A 13,035-nucleotide genomic window follows, 5' to 3' on the forward strand; every position below is an offset into this window, starting at 1 on the left:
CTCTGAAATCTCCATCCCTAACTACAACATTTTCAGACAAGATAGAACGGCCAAAGGGGGCGGTGTTGCAATCTACTGCAGTGATAGCCTGCAGAGTTCTGTCCTACTATCCAGGTCTGTACCCAAACAATTTGAACTTCTACTTTTAAAAATCCACCTCTCTAAAAATAAGTCTCTCACCGTTGCCGCCTGCTATAGACCACCCTCTGCCCCCAGCTGTGCTCTGGACACCATATGTGAACTGATTGCCCCCCATCTATCTTCAGAGCTTGTGCTGCTAGGTGACCTAAACTGGGACATGCTTAACACCCCAGCCATCCTACAATCTAAGCTTGATGCCCTCAATCTCATACAAATTATCAATGAACCTACCAGGTACCACCCCAAAGCCGTAAACACGGGCACCCTCATAGATATCATCCTAACCAACTTGCCCTCTAAATACACCTCTGCTGTTTTCAACCAAGATCTCAGCGATCACTGCCTCATTGCCTGCATCCGTAATGGGTCAGCGGTCAAACGACCTCCACTCATCACTGTCAAACGCTCCCTGAAACACTTCAGCGAGCAGGCCTTTCTAATCGACCTGGCCCGGGTATCCTGGAAGGATATTGACCTCATCCCGTCAGTAGAGGATGCCTGGTTATTTTTTTTAAATTCCTTCCTCACCATCTTAAATAAGCATGCCCCAGTCAAGAAATTTAGAACCAGGAACAGATATAGCCCTTGGTTCTCTCCAGACCTGACTGCTCTTAACCAACACAAAAACATCCTGTGGCATTCTGCATTAGCATCGAACAGTCCCCGTGATGTGCAACTTTTCAGGGAAGTTAGAAACCAATATACAGTGGGGCAAAAAAGTATTTAGTCAGCCACCAATTGTGCAAGTTCTCCCACTTAAAAAGATGAGAGAGGCCTGTAATTTTCATCATAGTTACACTTCAACTATGACAGACAAAATGAGAAAAAAAATCCAGAAAATCACATTGTAGGATTTTTTATGAATTTATTTGCAAATTATGATGGAAAATAAGTATTTGGTCACCTACAAACAAGCAAGAATTCTGGCTCTCACAGACCTGTAACTTCTTCTTTAAGAGGCTCCTCTGTCCTCCACTCATTACCTGTATTAATGGCACCTGTTTGAACTTGTTATCAGTATAAAAGACACCTGTCCACAACCTCAAACAGTCACACTCCAAACTCCACTATGGCCAAGACCAAAGAGCTGTCAAAGGACACCAGAAACAAAATTGTAGACCTGCACCAGGCTGGGAAGACTGAATCTGCAATAGGTAAGCAGCTTGGTTTGAAGAAATCAACTGTTTGAGCAATTATTAGGAAATGGAAGACATACAAGACCACTGATAATCTCCCTCGATCTGGGGCTCCACGCAAGATCTCACCCCGTGGGGTCAAAATGATCACAAGAACGGTGAGCAAAAATCCCAGAACCACACGGGGGGACCTAGTGAATGACCTGCAGAGAGCTGGGACCAAAGTAACAAAGCCTACCATCAGCAAGGGCATTGAAGATGAAACGTGGCTGGGTCTTTCAGCATGACAATGATCCCAAACACACCGCCCGGGCAACGAAGGAGTGGCTTCGTAAGAAGCATTTCAAGGTCCTGGAGTGGCCTAGCCAGTCTCCAGATCTCAACCCCATAGAAAATCTTTGGAGGGAGTTGAAAGTCCGTGTTGCCCAGCAACAGCCCCAAAACATCACTGCTCTAGAGGAGATCTGCATGGAGGAATGGGCCAAAATACCAGCAACAGTGTGTGAAAACCTTGTGAAGACTTGCAGAAAACGTTTGACCTCTGTCATTGCCAACAAAGGGTATTTAACAAAGTATTGAGATAAACTTTTGTTATTGACCAAATACTTATTTTCCACCATAATTTGCAAATAAATTCATTAAAAATCCTACAATGTGATTTTCTGGATTTTTTTTTCTCATTTTGTCTGTCATAGTTGAAGTGTATGATGAAAATTACAGGCCTCTCTCATCTTTTTAAGTGGGAGAACTTGCACAATTGGTGGCTGACTAAATACTTTTTTGCCCCACTGTACACAGGCAGTTAGAAAAGCCAAGGCTAGCTTTTTCAAGCAGAAATTTGCTTCCTGCAACACAAACTCAAAAAAGTTCTGGGACACTAAAGTCCATGGAGAATAAGAGCACCTCCTCCCAGCTGCCCACTGCACTGAGGATAGTTAACTCTGTAACCACCGATAAACCACCACTATAATTGAGAATTTCAAAAAGCATTTTTCTACGGCTGGCCATGCTTTCCACCTGGCTACCCCTTGCTACCCTGGCTACCCTTTCTTTCTAAAATTATCTGCCGAAATTGTTGCAACCCCTATTACTAGCCTGTTCAACCTCTCTTTCGTGTCATCTGAGATTCCCAAAGATTGGAAAGCAGCTGCGGTCATCCCCCTCTTCAAAGGGGGGACACTCTTGACCCAAACTGCTACAGACCTATATCTATCCTACCCTGCCTTTCTAAGGTCTTCGAAAGCCAAGTCAACAAACGGATTACCGACCATTTCGAATCCCACCGCACCTTCTCCGCTATGCAATCTGGTTTCAAAGCTGGTCATGGGTGCACCTGAGCCACGCTCAAGGTCCTAAACGATATCTTAACCGCCATCGATAAAAAACAATACTGTGCAGCCGTATTCATTGACCTGGCCAAGGCTTTCGACTCTGTCAATCACCACATCCTCATCGGCAGACTCAATAGCCTTGGTTTCTCAAATGATTGCCTCGCCTGGTTCACCAACTACTTCTCTGATAGAGTGCAGTGTGTCAAATCGGAGGGCCTGTTGTCCGGGCCTCTGGCAGTCTCTATGGGGGTGCCACAGGGTTCAATTCTTGGGCCAACTCTCTTCTTTGTATACATCAATGATGTCGCTCTTGCTGCTGGTGAGTCTCTGATCCACCTCTACGCAGACGACACCATTCTGTATACTTCTGGCCCTTCTTTGGACACTGTGCTAACAACCCTCCAGACTAGCTTCAATGCCATACAACTCTCCTTCCGTGGCCTCCAACTGCTCTTAAATACAAGTAAAACTAAATGCATGCTCTTCAACCGATCGCTGCCTGCACCTGCCCGCCCGTCCAGCATCACTACTCTGGACGGTTCTGACTTAGAATATGTGGACAACTACAAATACCTAGATGTCTGGTTAGACTGTAAACTCTCCTTCCAGACTCACATCAAACATCTCCAATCCAAAGTTAAATCTAGAATTGGCTTCCTATTTCACAACAAAGCATACTTCATTCATGCTGCCAAACATACCCTCGTAAAACTGACCATCCTACCGATCCTCGACTTCGGCGATGTCATTTACAAAATAGCCTCCAATACCCTGCTCAATCAATTAGATGCAGTCTATCACAGTGCCATCCGTTTTGTCACCAAAGCCCCATATACTACCCACCACTGCGACCTGTACACTCTCGTTGGCTGGCCCTCGCTTCATACTCGTCGCCAAACCCACTGGCTCCAGGTCATCTACAAGACCATGCTAGGTAAAGTCCCCCCTCATCTCAGCTCGCTGGTCACCATAGCAGCACCCACCTGTAGCACGCGCTCCAGCAGGTATATCTCTCTGGTCACCCCCAAAGCCAATTCCTCCTTTGGCCGCCTCTCCTTCCAGTTCTCTGCTGCCAATGACTGGAAGGAACTACAAAAATCTCTGAAACTGGAAACACTTATCTCCCTCACTAGCTTTAAGCACCAGCTGTCAGAGCAGCTCACAGATTACTGCACCTGTACATAGCCCATCTATAATTTAGCCCAAACAACTACCTCTTCCCCTACTGTATTTATTTATTTTGCTCCTTTGCACACCATTATTTATATTTCTACTTTGCACATTCTTCCACTGCAAATCTACCATTCCAGTGTTTTACTTGCTATATTGTATTTACCTCACCACCATGGCCTTTTTTGCCTTTACCTCCCTTATCTCACCTCATTTGCTCACATTGTATATAGACTTATTTTTCTACTGTATTATTGACTGTATGTTTGTTTTACTCCATGTGTAACTCTGTGTTGTTGTATGTGTCGAACTGCTTTGCTTTATCTTGGCCAGGTCGCAATTGTAAATGAGAACATGTTCTCAACTTGCCTACCTGGTTAAATAAAGGTGAAATAAAAAAATAAAACGATAACATGATCCTTAAACCAGCAGCCAGCACAAGGAAATGTAGTTGTCTATACTCTCATTGAGGTTTTCACTGACCTTTGGCCAGTTATTCAGTGCCTAATCACTGCCGACGAGAATTTGTTCCTGAAGCAGATGGTTTGCTCTGGGAGCCTAATGGTGTGCCTCCAACTCGGTTCAACATCATCATAGCTGTGCTCTGTCAACTGGTACTGATGTGAAACAAATGGGAACTGTTTACTGATGTATGATGGTCCATAAAGTCATGCATTCAGATCCGATAAAATATGAGCTAGTGAGCCTGAGGAAACCCATCAGGTTGTTTTAGGAGAGGTGCAACATCCCTCTTTGGTTGATATTAGTCCTCTATGGCCTGTTATTGGCAGAAATGAAAATGACTGTCCTAACTTTGCAATGAACACAGACAGTTATGATACTCAATACTGCCAGAGACGGGCCTAGTGTGAACCAATAACTATTTACTATTTCTTTCTCTAAGGCTGGTTCCTTTTCCCTGGTCACCTGTCACAGTTCAGTGGTAAAAAAGGACTTGGGAGAGGATTTTGATATGTTTTCAGAGGTGATGGAAGTGCCAAGTGCCAACAGCTGGGCCTGTGTGGGCAACAACGCTTGTGTCACAACGGCAGCTGCCTCTTTAGGGACAGGATGGCAAAAATGTATGCCTGTGTAAACCAGCCTCTGCCATCCTTCCACAGCTCTGCCGCCTGTTAACATTCAAGTCAAGCTGGCACCACTCCACTATACCATATATCCTTATAGGCATACAGCGCAATAAGGCAGTAGTCTAAATAGAACCCAAGAGTTATACTGTATAAGAGAAAGTGTTATGATTGACTTAAAGAGATATAACTCATTCATTCACCTGCTCTAGTACTAAGAGCACACGTTCTTGTTGCATCAGTGAGAAATAGCTCACTAACTCAATGTGTCAACCATCTGTCAATTTTAGGATATCCTTTTAGGATATCATTTTTATATGAAAAGAGCCCTACTTGGTTTTTAAAGGGAGCCAGTGACACCCAGTGGACAGAAGAACCTGCATCTACCTCATGAAGCAAAGTACAATTAACAAAACAGCATATGCACCATGGATGTGACCTTATGATATAGCTTTATAAGCCTTCAACAAACTGATATGAAATCAGTAAAAAGACAAGACATTTGCTTACGGTATATGTAGAAAATGTATTCAAAACATGTCATATCTATAAAATCTCTCCCCAAAAATGGATTCATAACCATTTTTGACAAACATAGGTCCTTAATTGAGAAACTTGTAGATTAGCAAAGTGGGAATCATAACCGTATCTCTTCTTATACTTTTGAAGGCACCATAGATGTGCAGTTAGACCATCTCAGACTTTGACGAGTCCGTTGAAGTATTCTTCCAGGATGCCCTCCACCTCCTCCTCTTTGTAATCTCGCACCTGGAACAGGGACCCGTCAACCGCCCCTCTGATCATGGCAGACAGTGCTGGACATGGGTAGAGAAGCCATATCATACAAGGTCAGTAGGTATAAAAGACTGGAATATGATCAAATCAACATCAAGTTGTGACAGTCTCAAATGTGGGATTGTTTAAAGCTTGCTGTGATATGTGTTATTGAATTCAATTACACATACTATGATAATTTCTCTCAAAGTCAAACTGTAATCTTACATTTTCCAGAGGAGGGCCGGAAAAGACAGAGGATTTTCTTGTGCATGTCCAGTGCCCTTCCCAGCTCATACCCAACTCCAAGAGAGGGCTGTGTCACTTCAGCTATTATCACTGACATTAGAGAAGAGCAATGTTTAGATGGAAACATTGTGTAGTAGCAAACACTACTAACTTGTCTTGCAACATGGGTATAGATTAGTAACTTTCAGCAATGGGTAACTTTTTAGCAAGAACAAGAGCTAATATGTAAATACTGTAGGAGTAGCATTATACACCTTTGCTATTCTGAAATAAATCGCTTTCAATTAATAGTGACAGAGTAGATGCACATATTATAAACAAGACAACAGACATTTAAATATTTTCATCCTAGGCAAACTCATCCTGACTCTTCCTCACCATCAGACATCATAAGCCATTCCATATCTCGGTCATAGATACGTTTATCCCCGTCCTGCACAGCAACCTCTCCTAGGACAGTCAAGATGCAAGGTTCAAGTAAATGTTGACAAGTTCATGACCACCACAGTACAAATTCTAGTAACAATGCAAAAAAATCGTTTTATAAAACGTAACAGTCCAGCAAACGACAAGCAAGTTGAGCTCATGCTGGTAGCCAAATGTACAAATTCTTACAGGGAAATAAAGAACAGATGTGTCAGACACTGTCTGTGATAAAGAACGTGGCTCACCTTTCTCTGACAGATCACAGAGACTCACGTGCTCCGTCAGAACTTCTCCATATTTCTGTAGTTTCTGCACAATTTTTTGATAAATAACCACATCCTGTCTTCCTCCACGAATACTGCCACAGAAGTAAATTTGCATGGCTTTCTTTTAGCTCGCTAACTTATAGGTGTCTGAAAACGTTTTGATTGAGTCGAGTGAAAATGATGCCTAAAAAAATCCAGTGTCCACTAGATAGCACAGCCACAAAGTCAAAATAGTTTATATCGTAAAAATGTATGATTTTTTGTTGTTGCTTTTTGTCTTAATTTAAGGTTAGGACACAAGGTTAGCAATGCGGTTAAGGTTTAAGTTACGGTTAGGGTTAATTTTTAAATTACATTTTAAGAAGATTCTTCGCAGAAATGGGAGGGGTTTATACATTTGTGGCTATGGTAACTAGTGATGACCCAAAGTGTGTGATTAGCTGCAGTGCGCTAGCCCATGCATCGTGTCCTTTCGCCTTTTGGCGCCATCTCGTGGCACACATGCTGGCGCCAAAACGCGAATACGTCAAATCCGCCTCGATTTCCGTTTCGTTGATATACAGGAACAGGAACGTCGACAGTGACTTGGTGGCCCAAAACATTGAGAAAAATATAACTGTCAAGGTTAGTGAAATTAGATGTTATTGTTACACACACGCCGATATATATGTTCAAAAGGTTTATAATACTCTCACCTCATGCATAGGGTGTGTCCCTCATCGGGCAGTCTGTATCGATATATTTTGCTAGCTAGTCGTTTAGCTAAATTGCTAACGGTAGCTAGCTGACGTCGTTAGCTTGCAGGCTATCTAAATCAGTTTATATAGCTATTAGATAACAGCAGGTAGGTGGAGATATAATACTCTAAACTATATATCTGTCTCCATGTTCGTGCATTATTCGCTTCGTGTCAATGTAGTTAGCTAGCTAACGTTACCTCGTTTGAAAGTCATATTTTATTCGTCACTTTCCTCGTAAACAACAGGTGTTTACTAACAGTGAAGTGCTTACCGTTACGGGCCGTTCCAACAATGCAGAGAGAAAGAAAATACATAAATAATAGAACACAAATAACGAAAATAATAATAAATACACAATGAGTAACGATAACTTGACTATGTACACGGGGTACCAGTGCCGAGTCGATTTTTAACTAGGCAAACCAGTTAAGAATAAAGTATTATTTACAATGACGGCCTATTAACATGCCTCCTGCAGGGACGGGCGCTGGGATTAAAAATATAGGACAAAACACACATCACGACAAGAGACAACACTACATAAAGAGGGACCTAAGACGAAAACATATCATTGCAGCAACACATGAAAACACAGCATGGTAGCAACACAACATGACAACATGGTAGCAACACAACATGGTAGCAGCACAAAACATGGTACACACATTATTGGGCACAGACAACAGCACAAAGGGCAAAAAGGTAGAGAAGTGCAGGGTTACGAGGTAATAGAGCAAGAAATGTACATATATCTAGGAATAAAGTGACTAGGCAACAGTATAGATAAAACAGTAGCAGCGTATGTAACGAGTAAAAAGGTCAATGCAGATACTGCATGGCGGTACTGATGCACTAACAGAGAGAATGGTCAATGACTTGTGTGTTACAAACTTTAATACAAGCCAAACGTCCCTAGTTCCATAATAAACATCCATTGCAAAATGATAAGCCACAGGTAGACAGCAAGTACGGTATATAACTGCTGTGTTAATATGCCATTTCTACCCCCTCAATAACACACTCTTTCACCAGCCAGGGCTTGTGCCTGAGTCCGGCGTCCGTGAATGGAAGTGGAGATAGCATTCGAGATGGGTCCTGAGAGAATCTTACCAAACTCTGAGGAGGAGCTGGGCCAGGAGCGGCCGTCGGATGGTGGAGTGGGCGGGGAGTGGAGTGGAGAGGACATGGAGGAGGGCGGTGTGGGAGATGAGGAGGAGGATGATGGAGGTTACTATTACCAGCCACTAAACCAGGACCCTGATGGACTAAATGCTGCACCCGGGGACCAGCCTGAGGATATGCCCCCAGTAGCAGAGCAACTGCATGAAGTCCAGGAGAGAATAGAGGTATCTAACCCTATGTTCTGAATATGATCTGTGCAGTATTTCAATCAGTGTCATGTGTTTATCATTTGGACAAAAGTCAGTAAAATGTCAGTTGTCATTGCTTGTTGAGACATTGATGAAACTTAATTGATTCCTCCACAGTCAATGGGCTTACATCTTCCCCAGCCCCCTCCCCTAGACAGTGATGAGGAGGAGCCAGAAGGAGCCTCTGCCCTGAGCAGCGCAGCCTCCATCCCCATGGATGAAGGTGAGGATCCAGTCTTGCTTAGTTCATCCACAGTACCCAAACATACAGGGGATGCTCATACAGCCTTAGAACTGACCATAGCTATTACTACTCCTTTATGGTGTTGCTCATTAAGTCTCCATGTCATGCTCACTCTCAATGTAATGCTTTGTACTGATGTCCACTCCTCCTAAAGACCACGTGGAGCTGGTGAAGAGGACCATGGCAGCAGTGGCCCTGCCCTCTCTGGCTATCCCGACCTGGGCTCAGGAGATCTCTGACGACCAATGGAAGGACATGGTCCAACAGACACTCCAGACTCGCCAAAGCTCTGGAGGCCTGATGCTAGAGCGCAAATAAGACTGAATTGCCTCATTCCCACAGTCTGTCTTTAACTGTGCCATGCATTTCACCATCACTTTTACCTCAGGGGAGTCTGAGCTGAGCTCCTCTGAGCGGGTCATGAGTCCTAGGTGTCAATTCTCAAGTTCCAATTCCTATTAGATTAAGATATCTCTCCTAAATATGTGTTTGATAGGAGCCTCTGGGTACTCACTACTTCTAAGGGCGGCAGGTAGCTAGTAACTGAAAGGTTGCTGGTTCAAACCCCAAGCAGACTAGGTGAAAAAGCTGCCCATGTGCCCTTGAGCAAGGTACTTAAAATGAATTGCTCCTGTAAGTCACTCTTGATAAGAGCATCTGCTAAATGACTAAAATGTAAACATTTACTTGGTGTTTGTCATTTGTAAAGTTTAATGTGAATGAGGTCAAATTAATGAGTATAGTATATTTGTCTCTCAGATCATGCAAACTCTTACTGCTTCTGGAAGGAAGAACTTGAATCAGTGTACAGCAGTTTAAAGTATAATGAGGCTCAATGGTTATGACAGGTACAGCCAATTGGCCTTGAGAACAGAAATGCTACTCTACATGAACTAGGAGTTCCCCCACCCTAAGCTTTCTGAAACGTTCCAGTGTACAGTCAAACCACCTTTCCAACACCAGATCGCCTTTGTTATTTTTGGGTGGTGATTACCATATTGCAATACTGTTTAATCATTGTCTTTGTTGAGCATAATATATATGGGCATCCATAAGAAATGAACAATGAAAATGTCCCTGTCTCGTAACATGTGTTAATTTCCTGGGGACACAAAGGGGTGCACATTTTAGACACCTGATTCCACTCATATGTTTCTGATGAATGGAATCAGGTGTGTAGTGTTAGGGTAAAAACACAAATGTGCGGTCCTCAGGACCCTAGAAACACTAAGCTACTGCTGTTCAATTGATGATGGATATTGACTTGTTTTGTGTGTGAGGGCAACATATTTTCAAACTCAATGGATGTCAAACATGTCCACTTTATTTTTTGCCTTTTTCTTTTCTGTACATACATGAACATCTGTACAAAATGATTTTCATATTATGTAATGCTCTAACTAATTAAAGTACAACCTATGTACATATGACCTGGAAGGCAATTTAAGATTAGTGTCAGAAGTGGAGGAAGACCCTTTGTTTCAAAATGTAATCTTCAGTTTGTGTGGCTGCTGGACAAACTAAGCACAGTTCCATGTCATCACTTGACACCCAGCAATGGCATTTAGTGTACAGTAACAATGCTACCTCTTAGCGAGTCTGGAATGTCTCAACAATTACCTTTTTTAAGCATGGTCAGCAGGAATGTATGTGCCTTGTTCAGTCAGGTAAGAGAACAGTTACATTCATTCTATTATTATGAACTAATATTTTAAATTATATAGAAACGTCTCATGCACAGCTAACCTTTTCAAACCTCACCAGAAAAATACAATTTAGAGTATGGGTCTTTGGATTTGCCAAATCTTGTCTGCTATCTGAGCCGATGAGATTTGTTCCACGCAGGGTGAGTGTAGAGGTTATCGCTACTTTGATAACTGAGCACAGTACAAGATAAATATAAGTGTAAGGATAAACAGATTTAAATGTAAGGAAATTGAGATGATAAACAGCTCCAGATAGAGCAGTCTTAATCCAAGCTAACATTATTACTGTCGGGGAGGAAACATTGGCAGCCAACCTTTCACTAAGCAAATCAAATTTTATTTGTCACATGCGCGGAATACAACAGGTGTAGACTTTACTGTGAAATGCTTACAAGCCCTTAACCAACAATGCAGTTCAAGAGATTGCCTGGGTGAGATGACGAGTCACTTTGCCCAGCAGCCATAGAGGGAGTTGTTCCCCACTGTTGGAGTGATTGACAGGAAGCTCAATCAATAGATGAGACCCTTACAAAGAAATTATGACATCGTACAGCGAGTGGTAAGAAACAAGAGGGGGGGGGGAGTGGTAAATGGGATAAACCTACAGGACAAGGGGTTGCAACCCTAAGCAATATACATTACAATATACCGTAACACAAATATTTGGAACGGTAACTGCAGGCTTTCCTTTTTCCAACATAATTATTGTGCCTGATTAGTGAAGCAAGTATCTTTTTTCATCTGTAGATAGTCCTTTAAGGAGGATGAATTGTTTATGGAAGTGCACAAAACAAAGTGCATGAGTTTGTTCCCTAAACAAAAAAAATATTGCTTGAGTGCTTGAAAAAAACAATAGAACACAATCTACGACAGAGACCTATTGAATCAAGCCGGTTTGGAGGAAGAGAAAACGAAATAGGATATTTTGTAGAGATTCCCTACACTTGAACTGAAACAACCCTTACCTTTCACCTTTCTACAATGAGGCTGACTCAACAGAGGAGCATTTTCAAGAAACATACACTGAACAAAAATATATAAATGCAACGTGTAAAGTGTTAGTCCCATGTTTCATGAGCTGAAATCAACGTTCCCAGAAATGTTTCATTCTAACAAAAAGCTTATTTCTCTCAAATTTTGTGCACAAATTTGTTTACATCTCTGTTAGTGAGCATTCTCCTTTGCCAAGATAATCCATCCACCTGAAAGGTGTGGCATATCAAGAAGCTGATTAAACAGCAAGACCATTACACAGGTTCACCTTGTGCTGGGGACAATAAAAGGCCACTAAAATGTGCAGTTGTGTCACATAATGCCAGAGATGTCTCAAGTTTTGAGGGAGCGTGCAATTGGCATGCTGACAGCAGGAATGTTCACCAGAGCTGTTGCCAGAGAATTTAATGTTAATTTCTCTACCATAAGCTGCCTCCAAAGTCATTTTAGAGAATTTGGCAGTACATCCAACCGGCCTCACAACCGCAGACCACGTGTATGGCATCGTGTGGGTGAGCGGTTTGCTGATGTCAACGTTGTGAACAGAGTGCCCAATGGTAGCGGTGGGGTTAAGGTATGTGCAGGCATAAGCTACGGACAATGAACACAATGGCATTTTATCGATGGCAATTTGAATGCACAGAGATACTGTGAATAGATCGTGAGGCTCATTGTCGTGCCATTCAACCGCTGCCATCACCTCAAGTTTCAGCATGATGATGCACAGCCCCATGTCGCAAGGATCTGTACACAAGTCCTGGAAGCTGAAAATGTCCCAGTTCTTCCATGGCCTGCATACTCACCTGAAAATGTCACCCATTGAGCATGTTTGGGATGCTCTGGATTGATGTGTACGACAGCGTGTTCCAGTTCCCGCCAATATCCAGCAACTTTGCACAGCTATTAAAGAGGAGTGGGACAACATTCCACAATCCACAAATCAACAGCCTGATCAACTCTATGTGAAGGAGATGTGTCACGTTGCATGAGGCAAATGGTGGTCACACCGATACTGACTGGTTTTCTGATCCACGCCCCTACATTTTTTTAAAGGTATCTGTGACTAATAGATGCATATCTGTATTCCCAGTCATGTGAAATCCATAGATTAGCGGGCCTAATGAATTTATTTCAATTGACTGATTTCCTTATATGAACTGTAATTCAGTAAAATCTTTGAAATTGTTGCATGTTCCGTTTATATTTTTGTTAAGTATAAATCCACAAAAAAAACAAATAAAAAAGAAAGGCAAGAAGAAGGCTAGAGAGGAATAATTAGAGGCTGAGGCGACATTAACCATTGGGCCAGAAACATTAATAAACACATTAACATGAATTTGATGGAAGGAATGGATGAGTTGGGATAACAATCATGGCAGTCAAGAGTCTGTAGACAGAGCAAAA

The 13,035-nt window shown here is 42.4% G+C and overlaps 2 protein-coding genes across 3 annotated transcripts; one reads left to right on the plus strand and one right to left on the minus strand.

Annotated features, from left to right (window-relative positions):
* Positions 1-5,296: 5,296 nt before the first annotated feature.
* Positions 5,297-6,802, minus strand: dnph1 (2'-deoxynucleoside 5'-phosphate N-hydrolase 1). The gene is made up of 4 exons (XM_038960868.1): positions 6,558-6,802; positions 6,265-6,336; positions 5,866-5,976; positions 5,297-5,678 (listed from the first exon to the last, which is right to left on the minus strand). The coding sequence occupies exons 1-4, from the start codon at positions 6,691-6,693 to the stop codon at positions 5,560-5,562; spliced, it is 438 nt and encodes a 145-aa protein (XP_038816796.1). The 5' UTR covers positions 6,694-6,802; the 3' UTR covers positions 5,297-5,559.
* Positions 6,803-7,114: 312 nt separating this feature from the next.
* On the plus strand, positions 7,115-10,369 carry LOC120017579 (male-enhanced antigen 1-like). Of its 2 annotated transcripts, none has more exons than XM_038960431.1 (4): positions 7,115-7,202; positions 8,351-8,664; positions 8,806-8,911; positions 9,087-10,369. In XM_038960431.1, exons 2-4 carry the CDS (start codon positions 8,383-8,385, stop codon positions 9,248-9,250), a joined length of 552 nt encoding a protein of 183 aa, XP_038816359.1. In that variant the 5' UTR covers positions 7,115-7,202; positions 8,351-8,382; the 3' UTR covers positions 9,251-10,369. The 2 variants fall into 2 exon arrangements, with proteins under 2 accessions (XP_038816359.1, XP_038816360.1); XM_038960432.1 differs by having other exon boundaries at positions 7,121-7,202; positions 8,355-8,664.
* The last annotated feature ends 2,666 nt before the right edge of the window (positions 10,370-13,035 follow it).

This window comes from Salvelinus namaycush, chromosome 22 (genome assembly GCF_016432855.1).
Source record: "Salvelinus namaycush isolate Seneca chromosome 22, SaNama_1.0, whole genome shotgun sequence".
Lineage (NCBI taxonomy): Eukaryota > Metazoa > Chordata > Actinopteri > Salmoniformes > Salmonidae > Salvelinus > Salvelinus namaycush.